General features: G+C 50.1%; 4 protein-coding genes across 6 annotated transcripts; 2 read left to right on the top strand and 2 right to left on the bottom strand.

The window, feature by feature from the left end:
- Window positions 1-16: 16 nt before the first annotated feature.
- On the top strand, window positions 17-10,772 carry LOC105700491 (flocculation protein FLO11). 3 transcript variants are annotated; one of them, XR_002762406.1, is made up of 9 exons: window positions 363-486; window positions 1,455-1,643; window positions 2,758-3,054; window positions 7,567-8,174; window positions 8,265-8,791; window positions 8,902-9,436; window positions 9,502-9,957; window positions 10,211-10,561; window positions 10,691-10,772. XR_002762406.1 is itself a non-coding variant. In XM_012426343.1 (8 exons), exons 1-8 carry the CDS (start codon window positions 363-365, stop codon window positions 10,388-10,390), a joined length of 2,916 nt encoding a protein of 971 aa, XP_012281766.1. In that variant the 5' UTR covers window positions 17-362; the 3' UTR covers window positions 10,391-10,772. The 3 variants fall into 3 exon arrangements, 2 of the variants coding, with proteins under 2 accessions (XP_012281766.1, XP_012281768.1); XM_012426343.1 differs by having other exon boundaries at window positions 17-486; window positions 10,211-10,772; XM_012426345.2 differs by lacking the exons at window positions 363-486; window positions 1,455-1,643 and adding an exon at window positions 1,964-2,656 and having other exon boundaries at window positions 10,211-10,772.
- Window positions 10,761-11,867, bottom strand: LOC105700495 (transmembrane protein 70 homolog, mitochondrial). The gene is made up of 3 exons (XM_012426349.2): window positions 11,527-11,867; window positions 11,081-11,434; window positions 10,761-11,001 (listed from the first exon to the last, which is right to left on the bottom strand). Exons 1-3 carry the CDS (start codon window positions 11,638-11,640, stop codon window positions 10,816-10,818), a joined length of 654 nt encoding a protein of 217 aa, XP_012281772.1. The 5' UTR covers window positions 11,641-11,867; the 3' UTR covers window positions 10,761-10,815.
- A 168-nt stretch (window positions 11,868-12,035) lies between these two features.
- LOC105700492 (circadian locomoter output cycles protein kaput) lies at window positions 12,036-16,372 on the top strand. The gene is made up of 12 exons (XM_012426346.2): window positions 12,036-12,379; window positions 12,626-12,670; window positions 12,729-12,877; window positions 12,960-13,051; window positions 13,120-13,330; window positions 13,398-13,493; window positions 13,561-13,639; window positions 13,714-13,952; window positions 14,026-14,279; window positions 14,353-14,721; window positions 14,789-14,962; window positions 15,038-16,372. The coding sequence occupies exons 1-12, from the start codon at window positions 12,339-12,341 to the stop codon at window positions 15,440-15,442; spliced, it is 2,154 nt and encodes a 717-aa protein (XP_012281769.1). The 5' UTR covers window positions 12,036-12,338; the 3' UTR covers window positions 15,443-16,372.
- Window positions 16,308-20,651, bottom strand: LOC105700494 (protein henna). The gene is made up of 8 exons (XM_012426348.2): window positions 20,201-20,651; window positions 18,252-18,380; window positions 18,038-18,192; window positions 17,759-17,941; window positions 17,477-17,673; window positions 17,139-17,401; window positions 16,679-16,908; window positions 16,308-16,576 (listed from the first exon to the last, which is right to left on the bottom strand). The coding sequence occupies exons 1-8, from the start codon at window positions 20,276-20,278 to the stop codon at window positions 16,414-16,416; spliced, it is 1,398 nt and encodes a 465-aa protein (XP_012281771.1). The 5' UTR covers window positions 20,279-20,651; the 3' UTR covers window positions 16,308-16,413.
- Window positions 20,652-20,756: the final 105 nt, after the last annotated feature.

Raw genomic sequence — 20,756 nt, 5'->3', positions numbered from 1 at the left:
CGGGCGAGCGCCGTTGCGTCATATCGCGCGGCTAGCCGACCGTCGCTTGGATATTCCCTCTCGGGGACACGTGTCGCGTCGCTTGAACGTTCGAGCCTGTAAACATCGAGTGCAAATCAACCTAGAGTGACTCGGCGCGGTCGCGTCAACCGCGCGGCGGTGGATCTCGGCCCGGTTCAGTGCGTCCCGTGCGAATTCGTGCGCGCCTCGCCAGGGCAAAATGGCGTGCGAGAGAGCAGAGCCTACCAGCGGAGTTTTAGGTTAACTTCCGCGGACCGGAGTTGGCGCCAGAATTTCCCGTGCTGCGGGCCTGAAGTAAACAAACGGCGCCCGCGTGTCGTGGATTCCTCGGCCTCGGTTACATGAGTTGCGCGGACGGCATGCCCGCAGGCGGTAACGGTCGCTTCCGTGGTTACCCAGCGCGGATGTCCGAGCGCCAGCAGCTCGCGCTTCTCCTCCAAATGACCTCCCAGGAAATGGTATCAGGTGAGACCGCGAGGTGCCTTTATCGATCCGAGCCCTGGCCGCTGGTCTGTGGGGATCGGATTGGCAAAAATCACGGCGCAAAGCCTTCTTCGGGAGGTGCCTGTCATCGCGGGGAGAGTCCCCGGACCCGCGGACCCGACGCGGGTCGTCGGGTCCGCGGGCGACTCGAACCTAACCTAAAATGTCGACTACCGCGGCGCTCGTCTCGCCTCGCCGATCTCGAGCAGTCGAGTCACGGACCCGCGAACGTTCCGTCGCGGTTCCGTCTCCGTGGCCGCATGACTCGTGTATGTTTGTCCGCCGTTCCCTTTTTGCTGGGGAAAGCGGTTATGTGTGGTTATGTTTTCATCGTGGACGCGCGTGTTGGGGCATTCGCGCGCGCGCAAATGAGATTTACAGGTTCCTGAATGTTTTTCAGGTTGGGGAAGAGAGAGAGGTAAGGAGCGGCGGCAGGTCGCGGGGTCGTCGCGCCCGGTTTTCCGTTCGGCAAAGTCGCTGGATTCGGCAGGCTTGCTCGTTTGTGGACTGGACACGTGACACGAGTGACAGGCGACTCGGGGCGACCGCCTGGATGACTCGATTGCTCTGTAGATTTAGCGCTGATTTTTCCGGATGACAGAAATTTATTTTATTTCAGTTGTTCTACTCGTGGTCGACGTCGAATAGAGCGGTATGTTTTCCCCGAGGTTAGGTTATGTGAGCGGGTTCACGTGTAAATATTTACTTTTTATAATTTGCGGCCGCGAATGAGAGAACCTGAGAGATTTAGAGCAATGGCGGCTCGAGAGACTGACTGGCAGGCAGGGCTGCCAATTGGAGTGTAATTCGTAATTTTTCTGTAAACAAGAGTATCTTGCAAAAAAGAAAAATATTTACCAAGAGTTGAATATTTTTTGAAGACAGAGGGAGAATTTGATTCACAATTTTACATTCGACTAAGCTTTAATGGATATTTGTCATTTTTCCAGGAACGGCTCGTTCTGAAAACAGCACGCAGAGTTCATCGAAGACGGCGATACAACATCAGCGCGGTGCCAAGAGTCGATGGACGAATAAAAATGGAGAGCCTGCCGTGCATGGAACGACAAATCGGAAGGAAGAGTTCCGTGTTGGGCAGTTACCGAATGGCTACGACCCTAATACCAGGGATGCCAATGGTACGTCATGGCATAACTTTCTACAGGTTCGATTATCGATAAGATAAAATGCTTCCATGCATATCGGCACGGATCCTGGATCAGGAATAATCTTATCGCATCCCCAGAGTATAAAATTGTGCCGTCTTGACATCTAACGAACCCTCTTTCCCCAAAGTCCCTCTCCCTATTCGCTCTAAAATAAACTCTATATGGTCACTTAAATGTCCCTGATCCATGCCCAATAACAAAACAACCATTATCATAAACCTCGACTGATAAACATTAATCGTCAGTCGTCTATTAAATCTTTCAAGAAAAGCGGTAAATCTAGTTAATTTGGAAACCGTCCAGATTTTCTTGTTTTCAATTGAGTCGCGGGTAGCTTCCAAGTTGACGGGGGCGCCGGTAGATGGCGCCAGCGGCGCGTTGATCGCTGGCTGAGTCGGGCAAGAGAAGCAGTAGCGCGCGACCACGCGCGGCAGAGAGGTGGAATTGGCTGCAGCTTCTTCCCGTAGCCGTTCATAGCGTAGTGCCGTCTGGTGCCGGAAATTCGAGGAGGAGGCGCGGACATGTCCGACTAAAAACTCGAAGGAGACTCTCGGCGCTGGTTCGTCGAGTTCACGGGCGTCCGAAGCATCCTAGAGGCCGGTTCTGAAGTCTCCCGGTCGAGAATTAATTCCTAGCCGTTCCTAACGAGCCTTTCCTGCGGCGCTTCGACATGTCGGGGTCGACCTCGGTCATTGGTCTGCTCGGCACGTTCCGCGATGCCTCGGTCTCTCGCAATCGACCCACAGGATGTGTCCGCGCCGCCCTCGAGATATGCACCCGTCAAACCGAGCCGCTGTGAACTCCCATGAGGTCTGTGCCGTGCATCCTCCGCGTCCCTGTATCCTTCAAAACAGCTTCTTTCCCGTGTCTTTCCTTTGGACGAAAATCGTCGACATCGCGTAACGAGTCCTTCCTCCGTCTTGAGCCGGCACTCCTCGAGCTCCTGGAAGACGAATTAGTCGCCCTAACGCACAGTTTTCAAGGTACCGATTACCTAAATCTATTTCATTGGCTCCGTCAATCCCTGTACGAGCATTTTGTTTCAAGAGGTTCTCTTTGTGACGTTTCTTTCCATTCGTTGCAGACAGCGAGACAGCGAATGCTCCTGGCGAAGACACCACAGCTGGCACCAGTCCAAGCTCTGACGACGAAGGAGCAGCTCCTGCGACGAGCAACACCTCGGGTTCTACCCCTGCGACTGTCTCCGGCGAGCAAGAATCACAACAACAGCAGTACAAGGACTCTCAGGAACATCATCGGCATCAACAACACTACCAGCACCAGCTGCGTACGTCGGGCAGTACCAGAGCCACTACGCCTCCTATCGTCGAGGACGGTGGAGCCCCCTGTGAGATGCGGAGGACACCACCGCAAAACAAAGGTATATCCCGGGGGGTTATTTATTCTTCTGGTTTTCCTCACGTGTGGGGGACTAAAAAACATTTCCACTCAAGCAACTTTATATTTTCCTCTCCAATTCAACGAGCCGCTCTGACACTTTGACATCTTCCACCTGCCATACTCTTTCTTTTCGATCCATTGAGACCCAGTTTTAATTTCTAGTCTTAATTTAGCTTGATATTCTTTCTGCCTGACGCCAAAGGTACTTGTATTTATTATGTACCTATTACATAATTGTCTCCTGGCGGTCGAGCCCGAAGATCGAAGCAGACCTTACCGTCCCTAATGTCAATGTCGGCCGGCCTGCCATGTCAAAGAGTCCTTTCGCTTCCCACCGTAATAATGCGGCACATGTGTCGTGCATCGTACGCCTGCGGTCGACGACGCCGCACGGGGCGCTACTCGGTGTGGTTTAATATCTATATACATGCGCGGTGCACTCGCGCCGTCTGGCCGCACCGGCTTATTATCGACGAGCCCCCCGATTGGCCGGAGATAATTAGACGATGTTCCACTGGCCGGCGCGGTGAGGTTAGGTCGGGACGAGCCGGAGGTACCCGACCACGGAATGCTCAATGGGGCTGGAGAGATGGCTATCGCAGGGCCGCACTTACCAACGGCTCCAACCTGAAAGTGCACCGTTCAGAGGAAAACCGGACGAAAGGAAATTGAGAGTGCAATCACCTCCCATGTAATCTCGGCCCTGACGAAGGGAGCTCCGATCGGACGACCAGGAGGGGAGCCTTGAACGGAGCGAGGGAAAAGACGAAGAGGCGACTCGTAGAACCTGCTGCATTAGGCGCACGAGCTTCCTGATCTTCGTTTTTCTCCCTCCTTCGCTTCTGGCGCGGCAAGGACCGATGATGCGCGTGCACGTATACGAGCCTCCTTCATTCCCTTTTTTTTTTCTTCATCACTGCCGGCCAATCGGCGTGCATTCTTATGCAAGAACAAAGTGTCGGAGCGGGGTCTCGCCGTGTCACCGGACCATCCAGCGTCGCGCCCCGCCGGCTCTTCCTCGGCCAATGACGTCGCGCGGCGCGTGGCTCCCCTTATATACCCCCCCGGCCGCTCTCTCGCTCGCGCTTCCGCGCCCCCTATCCTTCCGTCCTCCTCGGCGGGTGCGCGCGCACCGCCCCGACCGGCCACGAGTCCCGCCCGCGCGACTCCGCGGTACTTCTACCGTAATTGCATCAATCGGGGGTAATAATAGCGCCCGATGCACTACCGGCCCGATGTTAAACGACGATACGACATTCCCGAGACGTGACGCGTGCTCCCCTTCCCGCGCTCGCGAGATAGTCCTCTTCTTCTTCCTCCTCTTTTTTTTCTCATTTTATTCATTTCCCCCGTTCCCGCTTCCGTTTCGCTCGCGCCTACGGAGAACGCTCGCAGCCCCCGTGGACCGAGCGAGTTACTCGCGTCGCGCGGATCAGCCTCTACGCAGTAACGAGTTAAGCGGAATTACGGCGCGACTGTTGCGGGCGAGTCTACGAGGTGATGTGCCACGCGCGGCAAATTATTCCTCCCTCGGTCTTGGTACACCGAACGCGGTCTTCCTTCGGAGTGCGCGGGTGTTCCCTCGTTAACCCTTTTCCCCTTTCGAAAAACCCGATAACATATTCGACATAGTCACGGCTTCGTCTCCTTGCCCCTGTTCGCGTCACGTTCCTAGGATATTCTAAAATGTGTACACCTTGTCGAATGACTTTCTCGGATATCATTTATGAAATCTCAATATTCTCTTTTCCTCTTTCAACGGTGTACTTCAATTTCCAATCGCCCGGTTTGGGGAGACACCTGCCTCTGGCAAGAGATATTCCGTGAAAAATCGAAAACGGCCGCCCTGAGGGGGACGTCGCGACGTCTCGGCGTGCCGGGCCCGACTCGCGAGTCCCGTTAGGCGCGCGGGCCCCGTTCGGGCCGAGTCGGGGCCCGAGGCCCGGCGGGGACCACGTGGTCCGCCAGCTCGGGCCGCTCGGCTCGACTCGGCGGCCGCTCGGCCGACCCGGGCCAGTCGGGCCCGGCGAGCCGCGCGAGCTTCTCGGACCTCCGCGCGCCCTCTTCTCCCCTCCGTGTTCGGCGTCGTCCCCGTAGTCGCCGGTCCTCGCCTCTCCTCGGCGGCCCCCTTGAGCCTCCAGGCGCGGGTCGGACGCTGCGCGCGCCGCTGCTTTTCCTGACACGTCGGCAATACTGGCGCAGGGCCTTAGTCTGGGAAAAGGGCCCATCGCAGGGCCAACGGCCGCCGACCGCTCGCGTTCCACTGCCCCGGATCGAACTCGGGCCCGTTGACCGGTGCGTGGACGGAATGTGCGTAGAGAAGTCTCGCGATCGATCATTTAATAACTAAGCTTTAGATAAATACACAGTGTAATAGGTGCGAGATGTACGATATCCACGTGAGAGATCTATGTCCAGCTGTACCATCGCTGATACCCTAGATGTGCTATATACCTTGTATTCCATTTTTTTTTTTTTTTTAATATTTCCTCGTTTACCGTGGTTCTTTTTTATGTTTCATTGAGGTAGACCCGGAGTTCTCGGTCTTACGTTTAGACCGCTTCGGGGCGTTCCGGGAAAGGTGCGGCCCCAGGGGCGCAGGCGAGGAAAGGAACGCTGCAGCCGAATATCCACGAGGCAGACGTTGGTCGCGGGCTTCGGACGGGAAACGAGTTCGGTATCGAGGGCGGCCCTGATCGGCGGGCTCGTAAAACGCGCGCGACCGGAAAACTCCGCTCCCACGATCGACTACGGCCGTTTGTTTGCCGACAATGTCGCTCGCGGTAATGAGAGAGCGCGAATTGGAGAAAAATGAGGGGCCGGGAAGAAATAGAAAACGAGGAGAGGAGTCGTTAACTGCGCCGGATCGGTTATCGCGCGAGCTGGAAACCAGTCCCGGGCGCTCTCGAGCAGGCGAAGGCGCGAGTAAAACGCCCGGCGACCTTGCACCTTCCCCCCGCGGCTTTCTGCAAATTCCCGGCGACTTCTTTGCGGATTCCTCGACGAGGGGACCCCCGCGATCTCTTCTACACCCGCCACCCCCGGCGAGCGAACCAGAGACGGCTACGGCCTTAATCCTCGTCGCGGGTATCCCTATCATTTCTATAGATTGCACGATTTCTTTTTTCTTTTTCCTCCGAATTTTCCGCGTCTATTGTCTTTTGAGTCTCCCACGGGTCGTTCACTTTTCCTCGGTGTCTGGTTTATTTTCCAGGTCACGCCGGTTGTCACTTTTCCTCCGCTCTCGTGCGGCGGGGATTAAACGATGTCTTTCCCCGGATTTCCCACCTCGAAAGACTATTTACTCCTCGAGCCCCACTTTTGACCGGGATTTTCACGTTGTTTGTCCGGTCATTTAGTTTCCATTGTTCCTTCGGTCCGTTTAGAGGGACTTTCGAGCCCGGTATTGTGGCGCTCGAGGTCCTGGCCGATACGTCCGACATATCGCCGTGCCGATAGTACGTTTATTGCCGCGTAATTTATCGCTCTTTGTCCACGCGCGTGATAATATTCGTCTTCGGCGGGGCCCCCGTCGCCTTCGTCGTCGGCGACCTCGCCTCTCGGCTGTTCCCTCGCGGTCTCGTTACCTAACAATAGGCACTCCCTCGAGCGGCGTTCCTTTGAAAGATCGATTTTCAGGCGATGCGGATCGCGCGTGGGCGATTACCGCGACTCCGCGCAGGAGGCTTCGTGCCTAATCGCGAGGTCCCTCGGGTTTTATTATTCATTATTAGTGACATCGGCTCCTCCATTTTATTACATGTCATTAGGCATTGTCTGGCTCACGCGCCGGGCATTTCCCCTCTTCTACGATCGACAAGACGTTTCTGTTTTTTTTTTTTTTAAACAATTTTTTTTTCTTCTACTCCTTAGAAAAATTAGGTGCCCGTCACGCACGTGGGAAGTGGAGCTTCTAAGCTGAAGGGAATTTATTATTCGGTATCTATATTTTTTAGAAATGATTATTAAGGATTTTTTGCGCGGAACGTATTTACTGGGTACGTAGGAAAATAATATATACGCGTCGCGTTAATTTCTCGCTCCTTGAAGTGCGAAATTACGCTTCCGTGGTGCGGGAAGTTTCACTCGGGAAATTAATCGACCGACCAATCCCTCGCACATCGACGTCGAAAGAAGGTGAAAGAAGTGCCCGATATAGATTCACTCATTCCCAACGAGTGTCGAGTCGCTCTGTCTTCGACACGAGCACCGGTCGAGCCTTCGCCGTAACCTTGGGGAGCAGTTTCAACCTGCAATTAGTATATGAGACACGAACGCAACGTGGGTTAGGAACGAGGCTCGATTTCGTCCGCAGCTACCATAGATATCTCGAGAGAAAATATGCGCGATTACCGCGAGCCACGATAAGTTCGCGTCTATTTATTTTCTTGCGAAGAAAAAAAAGTTATGAATTTCTATCCTCAATTTTAAAATATATATTATAATAGATGATTTCTATGAATTGCCGTACTAACGATAAAATATGATTCAGTTGACAGATCGGGATCGGGCCAGTCCGGAAGCTCGCCGCGGGTGACCCTGCGGCTCAACCAGGTGCGGAGCGCGAGGGATGAGAAGAAGGGCACCGGCAGCCGCCAGGTGAGCTCGCACACCCCGGGCCCCATGGACGGGTCCTCGAAGACGTCGTCGGGCCCCGCGGCCCCTCCGGCCTCGGGCCCGGCCAGCTGCGGCGGCGCCTCCGCCGACGGCGGCGACGTCTACGAGTTCAAGAGCTCCAAGGAGGCGACCCCGGTGAGGGGGGCCAGCTCGTCGCCGGTCCCCGAAAAGGACCGCGAGGGGTCCAAGGCCCAGTCCGGAGGGGGCGGCCAGGGCGGGGGTGGAGGCGCCACAGGTGGAGGGACGGCCGCCACCCCCGCGGCCTCTTCGGACGCCGCGACGCCGTCTTCGGGGGCGGACGACGCCGCGGTCGCCGCCTCTCCCTCCTGCGGCAAGAGGGCCTTCGAGGGCGACCCCGTCGACGAGCAGGACGAGGAGAACCGGAGGAAGAAGAGGAAAGACTCGGAGGGCACCAAGGAGGGGCCCAAGGGCGCCGCCGGGAGGCAGACCACCGGCAGGAGCGGCGCGGGGGCCGGGGAAAAGGTAAGAAAACGAGGGGAGAGGGTTGGACGAGTATATGTGGACCTGGTGGAACGATTTCGTCGGTAAACATTTCTTGTCTCGATTCGACAGTGCACGAAGTCCGGGAAGCAGGGTTCCGGCGCGGTTTCCGGGAAGAGCGGCCAGAGCCAGGGGATCTCCAGCACGGACCGGAAGAGCCCCAGCTCTTCCGCAGCTTGTGGGAGCAGTCCGAAGCCCGTGAACCCTTCCGGCTCGACGAACTCGAAGACGGCGACCCCGGGACCTCCCGAATCGGACGGCGAGGACGATCGTTCGAAGAGCTCCTCGGATTCGAGCTCGGCCCCGAAGGTGCCGCCCCTGAAGATCGTCATACCCCAGAGCACGGTGTCCGAGCAGGAGCAGGGCTGCAGGAACGGGAAGAGCACATCGAATCGGGGACATCAGTTGCCCTACGTGGTGGCCAGCTCGAACAGCAACGATTCCACGGACAAGGATCAGTCGCAGACGGCTAGTGGCACGACCAGCCCCGTTGACGGTGCCACTACTTCAAAGGCAGAGGACAAGAAGGACTTCAGCGGGGCTCTGCCCGGAGAAGAAAGATTCCTGCATTACCAGAGGGTCCTCAGGAGTTCTCACAGGTCGGTCGATTCCCCACGTTCCTCTGATTTAATTCCTTTAATTGTTTCCTGGGTTTCATCGTTTATTTTTCATAATTCTATAATTTTTTTCGTAATTATTCCCGACGCAGGACCAGCAACGGTAGCAACGGATCGTCCAATCAGAAGGAGACAACCGGTGGATCGGCGGGGAACGCGAGTTACTCGAACTCCTCACCGATTCCAGCGACCTCCTCGACGGACCGGTCGAACAACTCGTCCCCTCAGCAGCAACGTCACCACTCGCCCACGCCCGAGACGACGACCACGGAGTCGAGCAAGGTCGCCACCTCGGAGTCGACCTCCGGCACCGCCAAGACGACCTCGGCTGCCGAGAAGTCGGAGAAGAACGCGGACTCGACCGGAAAGGGCCCGAAAGATGGGACATCGGAGGCCTCGGAGAGCACGACTTCGACGACCTCGGCTACCTCTGGAGGGCCGCCTGCCCCTACACCCGCGGTCGAGCTGCATCCTAGGAAGAGAAAAATGAAGCCGAACAAGGAGGCCCAGCAGGCGGCCACGGCGAACGTCGAGGCCAACGAGAACAGCAGTACCGGTCCCGAGGTGCATCCGCATGATCAGCCCATCACTAACTGCTATCAACTGTTCCTGAATATCAGGAAGCAGGTAATTTGACTCTACTTGCAACGTAGGTGAAGATAAGATTTGATAAGATAGTCTTCTTCGTGCAGATCGAGAGAAGGAGGAAGGGTCTCTTCCCGGTCCAGCCGAAGCCTCCTCAGGGTTTCAAGGACTACCTGATGAACCGATGCACCTACGTTCTGGCTAGCAACGCGAAAAAAGAACCCAACGTGAGTCCACCCGCGGGCCTTCCGAACCCCATGAAGGACCTCTACGTGGAGCAGGAGAAGGAGAGGTACCGCCTAAGGATGCAGCACGTCGTCGAGAAGGAGAAGCTCGTCCTGTCGGTCGAGCAGGAGATCCTGCGGGTCCATGGCAGGGCTGCCAGGGCCCTGGCCAATCAATCCTTGCCCTTCTCCGTCTGTACCATCCTGAAGGACGAGGAGGTCTACAACGTGATCACCCCGGAACAGGAGGAAAAGGACCGCAACGCCAGAAGCAGGTACAACGGCCGGCTCTTCCTGAGCTGGCTGCAGGACGTCGATGACAAGTGGGAGAAGATCAAGGTACGACTTATCGGAACTCGCTACGTCTTCCAAATATACCCGGATTCCTTAAAAACGCGAGATCTTTTATCTGAAATTTCCTCGCTCAATAATCCGGGTTATAGCGATCCTTGCTACGCGAAAACCGGCTGATTCGGAATACTCTTCGATTCAGCTTAAAAGAGCGTAGTACACTTAGTAACCGTCCTTTTTTTTTTTTTTTATTGTTGCGCTTGAGAATGGGCTTATCGAGGGATTCTTTTTTAACCCGCAGGAGGCCATGCTGCTAAGGCACCATAATGAGGCTGAGTCTTTGCACGCGGTCCAGCGGATGGACTGGGAGTGGAAGCTGAAGGAGGTCGGCCTCTGCGAGTTCAAGTCCAGGCCGCAGATAGACGTTCTTCATGTACCTATGGTGCACGTCTCGGATGACTTCGACCTCTTGCCGGCTTAGTGAACCGAGCGTTCGTCGGTTTGCACGCCAGGTTGAACGCGAATACGAAGCGAGGTTCTAGGGGATCATGCCCATGAAGGCGAACCATGGAATGGCGGTCTCGTGGGGCCGGGTCTTTCGGCGCGAGAACCGTCGTCGTGGAATTAAGACTCAATTTACCCCGATCACTTGGTACGCGTATTCAAGGCATTGATTTATTAATCTGTCGGCATAAACGACCGGGTATCGCTTTGGTGCGATACGTTTTAAATATGTGTATCGTACCGTCTTGGAATACCGGTATTTACAACCGTGTTACAGGATGCATGGAAGTCCTGCTCTACATGGCGCAAAGGTCATAGGATAGAGAGGATACTGCGTAATAAAGAGCTCGTTGATATCAGAAGGTGATTATTTTTTCCTGTTTATGTTAACTAACTTGTAAATTATTTCCTAATACTGGGTACGTGCAATTTCAGATCCACAGGTTTGTCATATCCCATAATTCTTTTGTAATGCGTGTAATCGTCAAAGTGTCTTGGATCGATGAATATTGGTATGCCTTTTACGAAGCATGACGTAAACATTCTCTCAACGAGCGGCATTTCAACATCTGCTGGCGTGAATTCAAGCTGAAATGTTAACCGAATAATTATTGTCATAGCAATATTTTGGAACTGTGTTTCAATTATACAATTAAAGTCAACATACTTTCTTTTTACGTAAAAAGATGGTATAGAGGGTGGCAATATATTTATCGTCCTTTGGGTCATACTCCAACTGAGTGACATACTTTCTTGTTATAGAATGTAATAACAAAGGTGTGGCAACAGCGAGAAGCGTAATTGAAATGGAGATACCAGTAAGTACCGCTGTACTGATATCTGAACCTATCTTGTCAAAGAAAAATGGTTGACTACCCAAAGATATGATCGACGTCAACAGTGAGAATCCTTTGACACGGACGATATGGGATGTTAAAATGCCATTGTATATTTTTATTGTTTTGTTCTCTTGTTTTTGAGTATCCGTAGAGTACGCAATTTGTGAAGTGGGTGCAGTTCTCTGTAGAAAGTAGAAAAATTAACAAAACAATTTCGTATACATAAATATACATGTCCCAGAATGTAGGGCCAATTTGTTACGTCGATACTAACTTTAAAAAGAGTACTCGTATGTCTTGCTCCACATATGGTAGAGTTTAAAACAGCAATATTCGAAAGATACTGCCTTCCTTGCCCGAAGATGCACATCCTCATTGTTAATACCATATCTCTTAACAATTATGAAAGTTCTACAGACTACCGTAACCTCTAACCATTTATAAACAACGGTTATTTTACCCTGACACTTCTATCGACGTGATTCAAATGATTTCCTCTAAATAGTAGAAATCATTGGCAACGACACACTTTATCACTTCTTGACTGATTATTGCTTATTTTATTTAAAAGATACCAAGATCAGAACATTTGTCAGAGTCTAAACCAGTGTTTTTCACCATCGCGACACAGGCAGACATGAGTTGGGCCGCCGTGGGAGCAAATCCGTTAGCCGCCTGCATTCTCCGTCGAGGGCAGCACAGATAGCGATTACGCGATCCTGCCCATGAGCAATCTCCCAACTCATCTCTGCCGTGGCTACTCTCTTCTCTGATGCTGAGTATTGCGATCAGCTGATTGGCTGGCTCTAACGGAAACAGTCTGCGCCAAGTTGCATCAAGTGACACCAGCAATCCCAGCAATAACACGCGACTGCGAATGATTGCAAGTTTAACCAATTTCGCGAAAGATGTTGCGTAAATGCTTTTACGTAGAATTTAATCGACATTAGTGGAAAATCAAACACCGGGAAGAAGAGGGTAAACGGTGTCAATCGACTGAGAGCTGCCAAGTTGACGTCGTCAATCTCTCACTTGACAGTTCACAGGTGTCTAGAATTCCAGGAGAACAGGTTGCAATCAGCTGCAATGGCGAGTTATATTCGAGGAGGCTCCTCACGCCAATCCGAGTGAGTTGATGCTTTGGACAAATAATTCTACTCTTTGATTGCAAACCTCGTCAATCGTTTAATTAAGTTTTTTACTAATTAGTAGCAAGCGTCATTCTCCTATGTGCAGTGTCTGTGCAAAAATGCATCTTGGCTAGACACCTGTCTGTTCTTTGATGACAACGCACTGTTTATGTTTACGTGCCTGGCAGTATTAATTAGAAATACCGAATATGTGTGTTTACGGGAAATATATGATTTTTTCAGCGAAACCATGGATGAAGACACGGATGGGAAGGACGATACAAAACGGTAAGTCTGTAATGACAGCGATTGATAATTTGAACCTTCAAATATTTTTTATTTGCAGAAAGTCGAGAAATCTCAGCGAAAAGAAACGGAGGGATCAATTTAATATGTTAGTAAATGAGCTAGGAAGTATGGTTAGCACAAACACTAGAAAGATGGACAAATCAACGGTGCTTAAATCAACGATTTTGTTCCTTAAGAATCATAATGGTAACTTGTAATAGAAAAATCAAATATGGCTGTTACTTAGATGTGCAATTATATCGATCGATTTTTTTATTCCGTTTTCTAGAAATTGCATTGAGGTCGGGAGCTCATGAGATCCAGGAGGATTGGAAACCTTCCTTCCTCTCAAATGAAGAATTTACTCATTTAATTCTGGAGGTAAGTACCAAATGGTTGTTGTTACTGGATCATGATAGATTATCTAATGCATCTCCGGTGATATGCAGGCTTTGGATGGTTTTATAATGGTATTCTCTTCGAATGGTCGAATTTATTATGCCTCTGAAAGCGTTACCTCGCTCTTGGGATATCTACCGAGTGAACTAGCTAATGCAACGATATATGAAATAGCCTATCAAGATGATCAATCGTATCTCTACAACGTTCTTCTAAATCCTGGAATTCCTGGGCCTAAAGATCAATGTAATATTAAAAAAGGTACGTACACATAATGCCATATTACAAAGGAACAACAATGTCAATGAAATTACATTTCTTATTATAGAGAGTCAAGTGTCTTTCACGTGTCACATCAAAAGAGGAGATGACGATCTGCAGGGGGAACCAATATATGAATTAGTTCAATTTATTGGATATTTTCGTAAGTAGAATGTTAACCAAAGATAATCATTAACCGAAACCTGCCTTAACAGTCTTTCTCAAACCAGGGACTGACGTCGATCCTGAGATGGATAATTTATTCCCCAGCAATCGATTCGGAGGATCTCTGACGTCACAGGATACTAAGTAAGCATCGACGCTAATAAATCTTTTTTTTCTCTCCGTTCAGGTATTATTTACCTGCAATCCCTTCCTTGCAGTTTGCTATTTGTAGGAACAGGTCGTCTGCAAACGCCTCAGCTCATCCATGAGATATCCATTGTAGATAACACTAAATCCGAATTCACGTCAAGACATAGTCTCGAGTGGAAATTCCTATTTCTCGATCACAGAGCTCCACCGATCATCGGATACCTTCCCTTTGAGGTTTTAGGTACATCAGGTTACGATTATTACCATGTCGACGACTTAGACAAGGTTGTAAACTGTCACGAATCACGTAAGTCAACTCAACATTTACATAATCTTCAAAAGATACAGAAGAAATGGCTCCATCTGCCCTTCGCTTTCAGTTATGCAAAAGGGTGAGGGCACATCCTGTCACTACAGATTCCTGACGAAAGGTCAGCAATGGATCTGGCTGCAGACCAGATTTTATATAACCTACAATCAATGGAATTCAAAGCCTGAATTTATTGTGTGCACTCATCGAGTAGTCAGTTACATCGAGGTGTCGAAGCACACAAGAAAGGCCAACGAGGGGCAAGAGTTTACCGAGGGTCAGGCCATGGACAAAGTGCCAACAAGTTCCAAACATCGGTCACAGGCATGTCTTGCAATTATATAAATATATATCCTACGGGATAAATAAATATCCCTCCATAACAATGCATTTACAGGTCGCTACTTCGAGTCAAGCCGGTGTACAGCAACCTGTCCACTGGCCATCGAAGCCGAGATCTTCGCGATCCAGTGACACGGGATCTCGATATCACGGAGCTGGTGAATCGAACGCAACGTCGATACAAGTTGGTTCGCAGCTGCCGAGGAACTCGCAACAGATCGGTCAAAACTCAAAATCGAAGCCAAATCCTGCAACTGACACCATGTGCGGAACCAAACCCACGTCCTCAGCACCTCGTCAACCTTCTGAAATAGACTCTGGATGTCCAACGTTTCTGGAAACTTCGCAGTACGTTGCAGCGGTTCCCGTGCAACCCGTAGTTACCGCTGCCTTCACCGCCGTGTCGGCATTACCTTCCTCCGAGGTAACGACCCCTAAAAAGGAATAATTTCTCCTCAAGAACACGTATATTAAAGAAAGTCCCACTTCAGCTCCTAAACCAACAAGGCATTGTCATGACGCCTGCGCAGAATCAGATCCAGGACGAGCTCCAGAGGAAACACGAAGAGCTGCAACAGCTAATAGTCCACCAGCAGGAGGAGCTCCGCAGGGTCTCGGAGCAGTTGCTCATCGCCAGATACGGGATTCTTTCACCCCTCCTTAACGTCGGTACCTCGTCCCTGTCTACTAGTTAGGCAATTAGGAATGATCTGTCCCTAATTCTTGCAATTTCTCCACAGGTCGGCGTGCCGTACAACGCAAATACCTGCCAGCAGACCAGCCGTTGCGTCACCAACGCGAGCAACGTCATAACGCACTCGCCATCGGCTTCTCCGGGTGTCCAGGGTGTCAGCGTACTTCCCATACCGATAACTCTCCCAGTTCCGATCGTACCTACTGAATTGTTCTCGCATTCGTTACCGGTGAACGCAATGCACGCCACCCAGGGATCGACCCTGAGTCAAGTCGTGCCAAGCCAGCCTCAGAATCAGCAACAGTCGCAGCATCAAGCGACCCAGTCGACCCAACAAGAAGGCGCCCCGGAGATGATGCTCTTCCAGGTCTGCCCGCAAGCAGAGATGATGTACACCACCATGGAATCGCCTGCAAACTCCCAGAGATCCAACGTCCATACTCGGAATTGAAAGGGCTTTTGAGCGGTGGTATATGGATGCTCTCTCGCGCGAGCCCTCGCGACTGTTACGGGTTGTATATGTCATTTTATACACTCCATGCCAAGACGTTAATGGCTCGCATCGAAAACGTCACTACGAACAATCCATACCAGTGAATTCCGGGAATTTTGGAATTTAGGGGAAACGGCGATCGAGGGAATCGACGCCGGACGTTCAGATTCGCACACACCGGAAGCAGGGTCTTTTACCGATTAAGGTTGTTCCATATCATATATCATATTCGGCCCTGATGGTGTATTTTCTACGTGGATCCGAGGATTTTTGTACAAGTGCAATATTTCATTTCGACGTCTGCCAAGCCTTCGATGTTGTGACGTATCGTTATCTTGGGTTGATATGAACGATAGGTAGAATCTCAGTTACCGGTTCAGTATGAAAGTTGGGGACCCGATTCTCGACTTTATACGGACTTTTTTTTTTTATTCGCATGAAAAACTTTGCATTGTTGCAAAGTGGAGTCATTGGTAAACATTTTAAAGCCGTATACGGAACTTTCAATTTTTTGTATTGGAAAGTTGATCGTATACTGTTGAGAATTCGGTCCCTGTTGATAGAAACAAATGGTTACCAGCCCATTCGGACGCAATCGGGCGTACATATCATCTCTGGTACATAGTTCCTTAACTTACGTCTACTTAATGTAACTAAGATGGAAAGAGAGGATCGAGGCGTGGAACGGTGGGAGATAATATATTTTATTTATGTAAACCAGAGGATGTGCACATAATCGATGTCGAAGCGAGTTGATTTATGATCGTCGCGTGTAGTCTCAACTTTTTCTCACGTAATCACGCGTGATCAATAACAACTCGCGTCCCACTGTAAATTGTTTATTGTGATTCTATTAAAAAAAGAAAACAAAGGAAATATGGAAAAGGAGAGACGCGTATTAATTGTGCTTTGAATTGAAAGGAATTGGCTCATGACTTCAGTTTGCGTTGAGCATCCATCAGGATCTGCACCTCCTGGTTGACGTTGTTCACCAGTTCCTCTATCTGGTGCTTACTGTCGATGATACTAATACTCTGCGTATACGGGTCGTATCTCACGCCGAACTTCCTGGGGATTTCCTGCGCGAATTTTCTGAAAGAAAACCTCCGGTCAAAGGTCCATGGAAAATCAACGCATTACCTATCTCGAGCGAAACCAGGAAACGGGAATAAAAAATTAATCGGCGGTTCTTACGTCATTTTTTCTTTGGCATCTTGGAAATCTTCCGCCACGTAGTAGACCGGCTGATATTCCGTGATCGGATATTTCTGCAAGGCTGTTTTGGTCGGCTCGAAAGGACGCAATTCCGGTTCTCCGCTCAAACTGTACTCGAGTTCTCCAAACGATGACAATAGTCCAGCTCCGTAGGCTTTAAGCTCTCCATTTTGTCGACAGAGACCGAATTCGACGGTGAACCAGAAACACTGCAAAGTGATCATGAAACGTCACTGCGGGCGCGCATCGGTACTCGTTAGCAAAGAAGCGAAATAATGTCGCTCTTCGGATTGGATTTCCTCCTTAGCCACGAGTCGTACAGGAAACTGCTTCTAACAAAAGTTGTTCGTAACACCATAAGCTACAACTTTTATTGTATGCACTTTTCCGCTTCACGTAGGTCCTGAGCAGGAAATCGCGCTTTTCCGGGCAGACGTACCGTTGCTAGCTTCTCGATGTACTCGTCCGGCGCGCCGAGGGAGGCAAGACCTATGACCTGGGAGAACTGCGCAAACGAGGGGTCGGCGAAGAGAGGAACATGGCCGAGAACTTCATGGCAGACATCAGGTTCCGGAGTGTAAAGCGGCATGCTGCTGTGTCTGATGTACTGCGTGCTATGGAAGACTCGAAAAGCCAGACCCGCCAGGAAGTCGCGGGAAGACAGGAGCCCAGCAACAGGGCGCAACGTGAACCCCGTGCAATCTTGGAAAGGAATATAAAACGAATGATGAAATATCAATCGATATAAAAATCGAGCCAGGCTAATCCACGACCTACCTTTCAGAAAATTCGAGATGTCCTCCAGCTGAGGGATATTGTCCTCCCTGTATCCGCAGTTCTCGATAAGCAAAGGGAAAACGTGATTGTGCTCCCTACATGCGTGCTTCGGGTACATCTCGGTGAGCTTCCTGAAGACGACTCCCCAAGTCGCAATCTCCTCCGGCGTGTAGTCGACCTTGGGAATGGGTCTACCACTGAAAGGTAAAAAGAAAATGACCCGGTATGTCCCAGATACTTTTTTGTTCGAGTGCGCCATGGGATGTAAAATAAAAATTTTACTGTTTATAGTTGTAGGCCAGGTCGGCGAAGTACTTTCGCCGAGCTCGGTAGGTCTGATCGGTGAATCCAGGATGGTCGCTGTCCAGCTCGGAGCCATAAGACAGGATCTGGTTGGCGAACTTGTCCAGGTCTCTTATCCTCCTCGGGAACCAGGGCACCGTGCCCAAGTTGTCTTTATGATTCCTGCGAATTATCATAGAGTTAATCCCTACAAAACATTAAGATATACGTACAGAAGAAATGGATATTCATTTTCGGCGTCTAAATTGGCCTCTCTACCTGGATATTATCGAGAAATAACCACTTTGGCTGTGAAGAGCCGTGATCACCGCACCGAGGTCTCCTCCAGGTGCGCACTCCACCATGAACTCATAGGAGTCCGGTTGACGAAGCGAACTCCTGGACTCTATGTGCAGCAAGTTGACTTCGTGTTTCTGCGGGAAACGATAAATTAATATCTCTCCTATTTTAGGTGCGACGGCTAGATACTCACGACGAATAGCTGAAGAACCTGGCTGAGCACTCCGACCTCATCCTGCTTCTTCGGCGAGAAGATCAAGCACGTGCTCTTGGCGGAATCCCGACCTTCCTTTATGTAGTTCCCACCGTCCATGAGCTTCGGCTGGAACACCCGCGGTACACAAAGGATTACCCGAACCCACGAAGAGCGGTCTAGGAAAAGGACCTCCACGTGGACATCGACGCATTACGACGTTCCGGGATTGATTGATCGCTCTCGACTCCTGTCTTATAATTTCTGCACCCTTCCAACTCGCGACTTTTCCTTTCTGCTCCCCACTATGTCGCTTCCCTCGTTCCTCTCGAATATGCACGGCAGTTTCCTCGGTGTCGAGGAAGAAATATACATTTCGGTCTCGGGTACGAGGAAACCGTAGAGTTATTAAGCAACGCATTATCAATCCTTTATTAATAATTCCCCGATAATCGAGTGACGCATAATTGCGCGTCGATCCGACATCCGTTTAATCTCGAGACGCAGGAAACTGCTCGCGTTTTTATTCACCCGATGTGTAATCCATTAATGTATTATTCTATTCGTGATAAGGTGGCGTGATACTGGTCAAACAAGTCTCGCTTAGAAAACTTTTGAATCGTTTCAAATTTTAGTTAATATGAAGGCTATAAGGAAGATCCTGACACCCACGAGGTTTCAAGTTTTTGACAATTTCTTTATTGTTTACCTTTTTTATAGCCTTCACATTGACGTTGCAAAGTCTGAAATGATTTGGTATACTCGGGAGAAAAGAAAAATTGATTTCTCGGATGCCACTTTGACATCCCCTTAGCGCATTGCGTAAAACCAGTGTTAATGTAATTAAGTCGTTGTTGAGCTCCTCTGGAGTCAGTTTTTCGCCTGCATTGCGACTTCTACTCCACACTAGACATCCAGTCGAGCTTTTTCAAGATTCGCTCCTAAAGGGGCATCTTATCGCCGGCTGCGCAACGTTCTATTCTAGTAGCCCTATCGTTCCCGACTTTACGAAACCTTGTTTTTGTGTTTGCAATGTCGCTTGTTCGTGAATGCGCACAACAGGGAGATAAATCGAATTCCCCGTCCATTTTCTTTTTTACGTCCACTTTCCGCCGAGTAATTATTGCCGGCCGTTTAATCGCTAAACTTGGCAATTTACATGTACTTTTGCGTCATTCGGCATGCAGGTGTCGAGCGGAAGCTGCAAGAACAGCCTTAGCAATTCGGAGGTCTCCTTACGTCATTCTTCACTTTTACGAGCCGAGGTCGCCTCATTGTGAAAATCACCCCTGGGCTTCTTTATCTTTTTCCCTTTTTTTATTCCTCTTAACTCGTAACATAGATTCGAGGAAACTGACGACACTTTCTGCTGAGTTTGATCAGTCAGCTCTTGCGCCGAAGTCCAGGGAGATATAATGATCGGCACTTGAGAAAAGTGCTCCTTTTAATTTTCTTCACAAACCAGAAACTGGTTTTCCTTTATGGAGCGGTTGCTCTTGAAAGTGACGAGAAAGGTGCGCCGCAGAAATAAGGAGAAACTCAAACGCTTCGTCCTTAAGGATTTTCGTCGCGTTTTGTCGGCGTATATCGAGACGGGATATGAAACATCTCGCTCAAATGAATGGGATAGTAAGGATGAAGTATCGTCGCCGATAAAGCGGACATCTTACTTCCGCGATGTTGCGCCACTAATTCTGTATAATGTAACGTGACGGACAAAAAATGATTTTTATCAACGCGCGATAGCACTTAAATGACACAATGACACCGTAATGATCCTCGCTGTTTCTCTCCCCGTGCGATACACAGGAAATATTTATTATTCTTTAACGTTACACGAGAAATAATATATGCATATCGTCTCTACGCGTATATTATCTCTCGCTATAATCACCGAGAAAATTCTAATAATTAATGATTACGAGAAAATTAATCCAAAAGGATTTTACCTTATCAGGAGGAGAGCCGTTCATATCGCTCGTGAAGTTTTCCTCCACAGGAACCGAAGGTTTCATCTGAGCGTACATTTTTCCCGGCCGAGATAAAAATGGAGGATATTTCAACCACTTTGAGTAAAGTATTGAAAAATTCGATGATACGCGTTCAAACTTCAATTATCCGATAAACTCTTAAGGCACGTAATGGGTCAACAAGGCCGCTGGACGTGCACTGCTCGCTCGGCGTTTCTTGTCTCAGTTTTAATGTCAAAGTATAAGCAAATACGTTTGATATCGCTGGCGGGGGCGAGAAAGTCGTTCAGCTCCTCTGAAGCAACGTTGGGTCAATGTGTTATCGTTGCTAGCTAACGGCATTGCGTTAATTGTCTGGATCGACCAGCTCCGAATCGTTAGGCGCGTCAAGGTCAAAAGCGCGTTGAAAAATTCCAGGAGACCGTCAAAAGGAGTCCAAACATGACTCTATACAGGGAATAGCGCAACTCATGTCCACCTGCCCATTAAACCTCGTTATCCTGGATGAAAATGGAGTGGAAAAGTCCTGGCAAAC

The sequence above is a fragment of the Orussus abietinus genome, unplaced genomic scaffold, assembly GCF_000612105.2.
Source record: "Orussus abietinus isolate OABI.00-Male unplaced genomic scaffold, Oabi_2.0 scaffold2, whole genome shotgun sequence".
Taxonomy (NCBI): Eukaryota; Metazoa; Arthropoda; class Insecta; order Hymenoptera; family Orussidae; genus Orussus; species Orussus abietinus.
The sequence above is the reverse complement of the archived record's forward strand: the minus strand, read 5'-3'. Positions and strand labels throughout refer to the sequence as shown.

Coding starts and splice junctions, on each gene's coding strand:
- LOC105700491 (XM_012426343.1), top strand. CDS start 363: ATGAGTTGCGCGGACGGCATGCCCGCAGGCGGTAACGGTCGCTTCCGT. Junction 487..1,454: donor CTCCCAGGAAATGGTATCAG/GTGAGACCGCGA, acceptor TCATTTTTCCAG/GAACGGCTCGTTCTGAAAAC. Junction 8,175..8,264: donor GCGCGGGGGCCGGGGAAAAG/GTAAGAAAACGA, acceptor TCGATTCGACAG/TGCACGAAGTCCGGGAAGCA.
- LOC105700495 (XM_012426349.2), bottom strand. CDS start 11,640: ATGGTATTAACAATGAGGATGTGCATCTTCGGGCAAGGAAGGCAGTAT. Junction 11,435..11,526: donor ATACGAGTACTCTTTTTAAA/GTTAGTATCGAC, acceptor TACTTTCTACAG/AGAACTGCACCCACTTCACA. Junction 11,002..11,080: donor TCTTTTTACGTAAAAAGAAA/GTATGTTGACTT, acceptor TTAACATTTCAG/CTTGAATTCACGCCAGCAGA.
- LOC105700492 (XM_012426346.2), top strand. CDS start 12,339: ATGGCGAGTTATATTCGAGGAGGCTCCTCACGCCAATCCGA. Junction 13,052..13,119: donor TTACTCATTTAATTCTGGAG/GTAAGTACCAAA, acceptor GGTGATATGCAG/GCTTTGGATGGTTTTATAAT. Junction 14,280..14,352: donor GTTCCAAACATCGGTCACAG/GCATGTCTTGCA, acceptor ATGCATTTACAG/GTCGCTACTTCGAGTCAAGC.
- LOC105700494 (XM_012426348.2), bottom strand. CDS start 20,278: ATGTACGCTCAGATGAAACCTTCGGTTCCTGTGGAGGAAAACTTCACG. Junction 18,193..18,251: donor AGGTTCTTCAGCTATTCGTC/GTGAGTATCTAG, acceptor CGTTTCCCGCAG/AAACACGAAGTCAACTTGCT. Junction 17,674..17,758: donor CTGGCCTACAACTATAAACA/GTAAAATTTTTA, acceptor TTTACCTTTCAG/TGGTAGACCCATTCCCAAGG.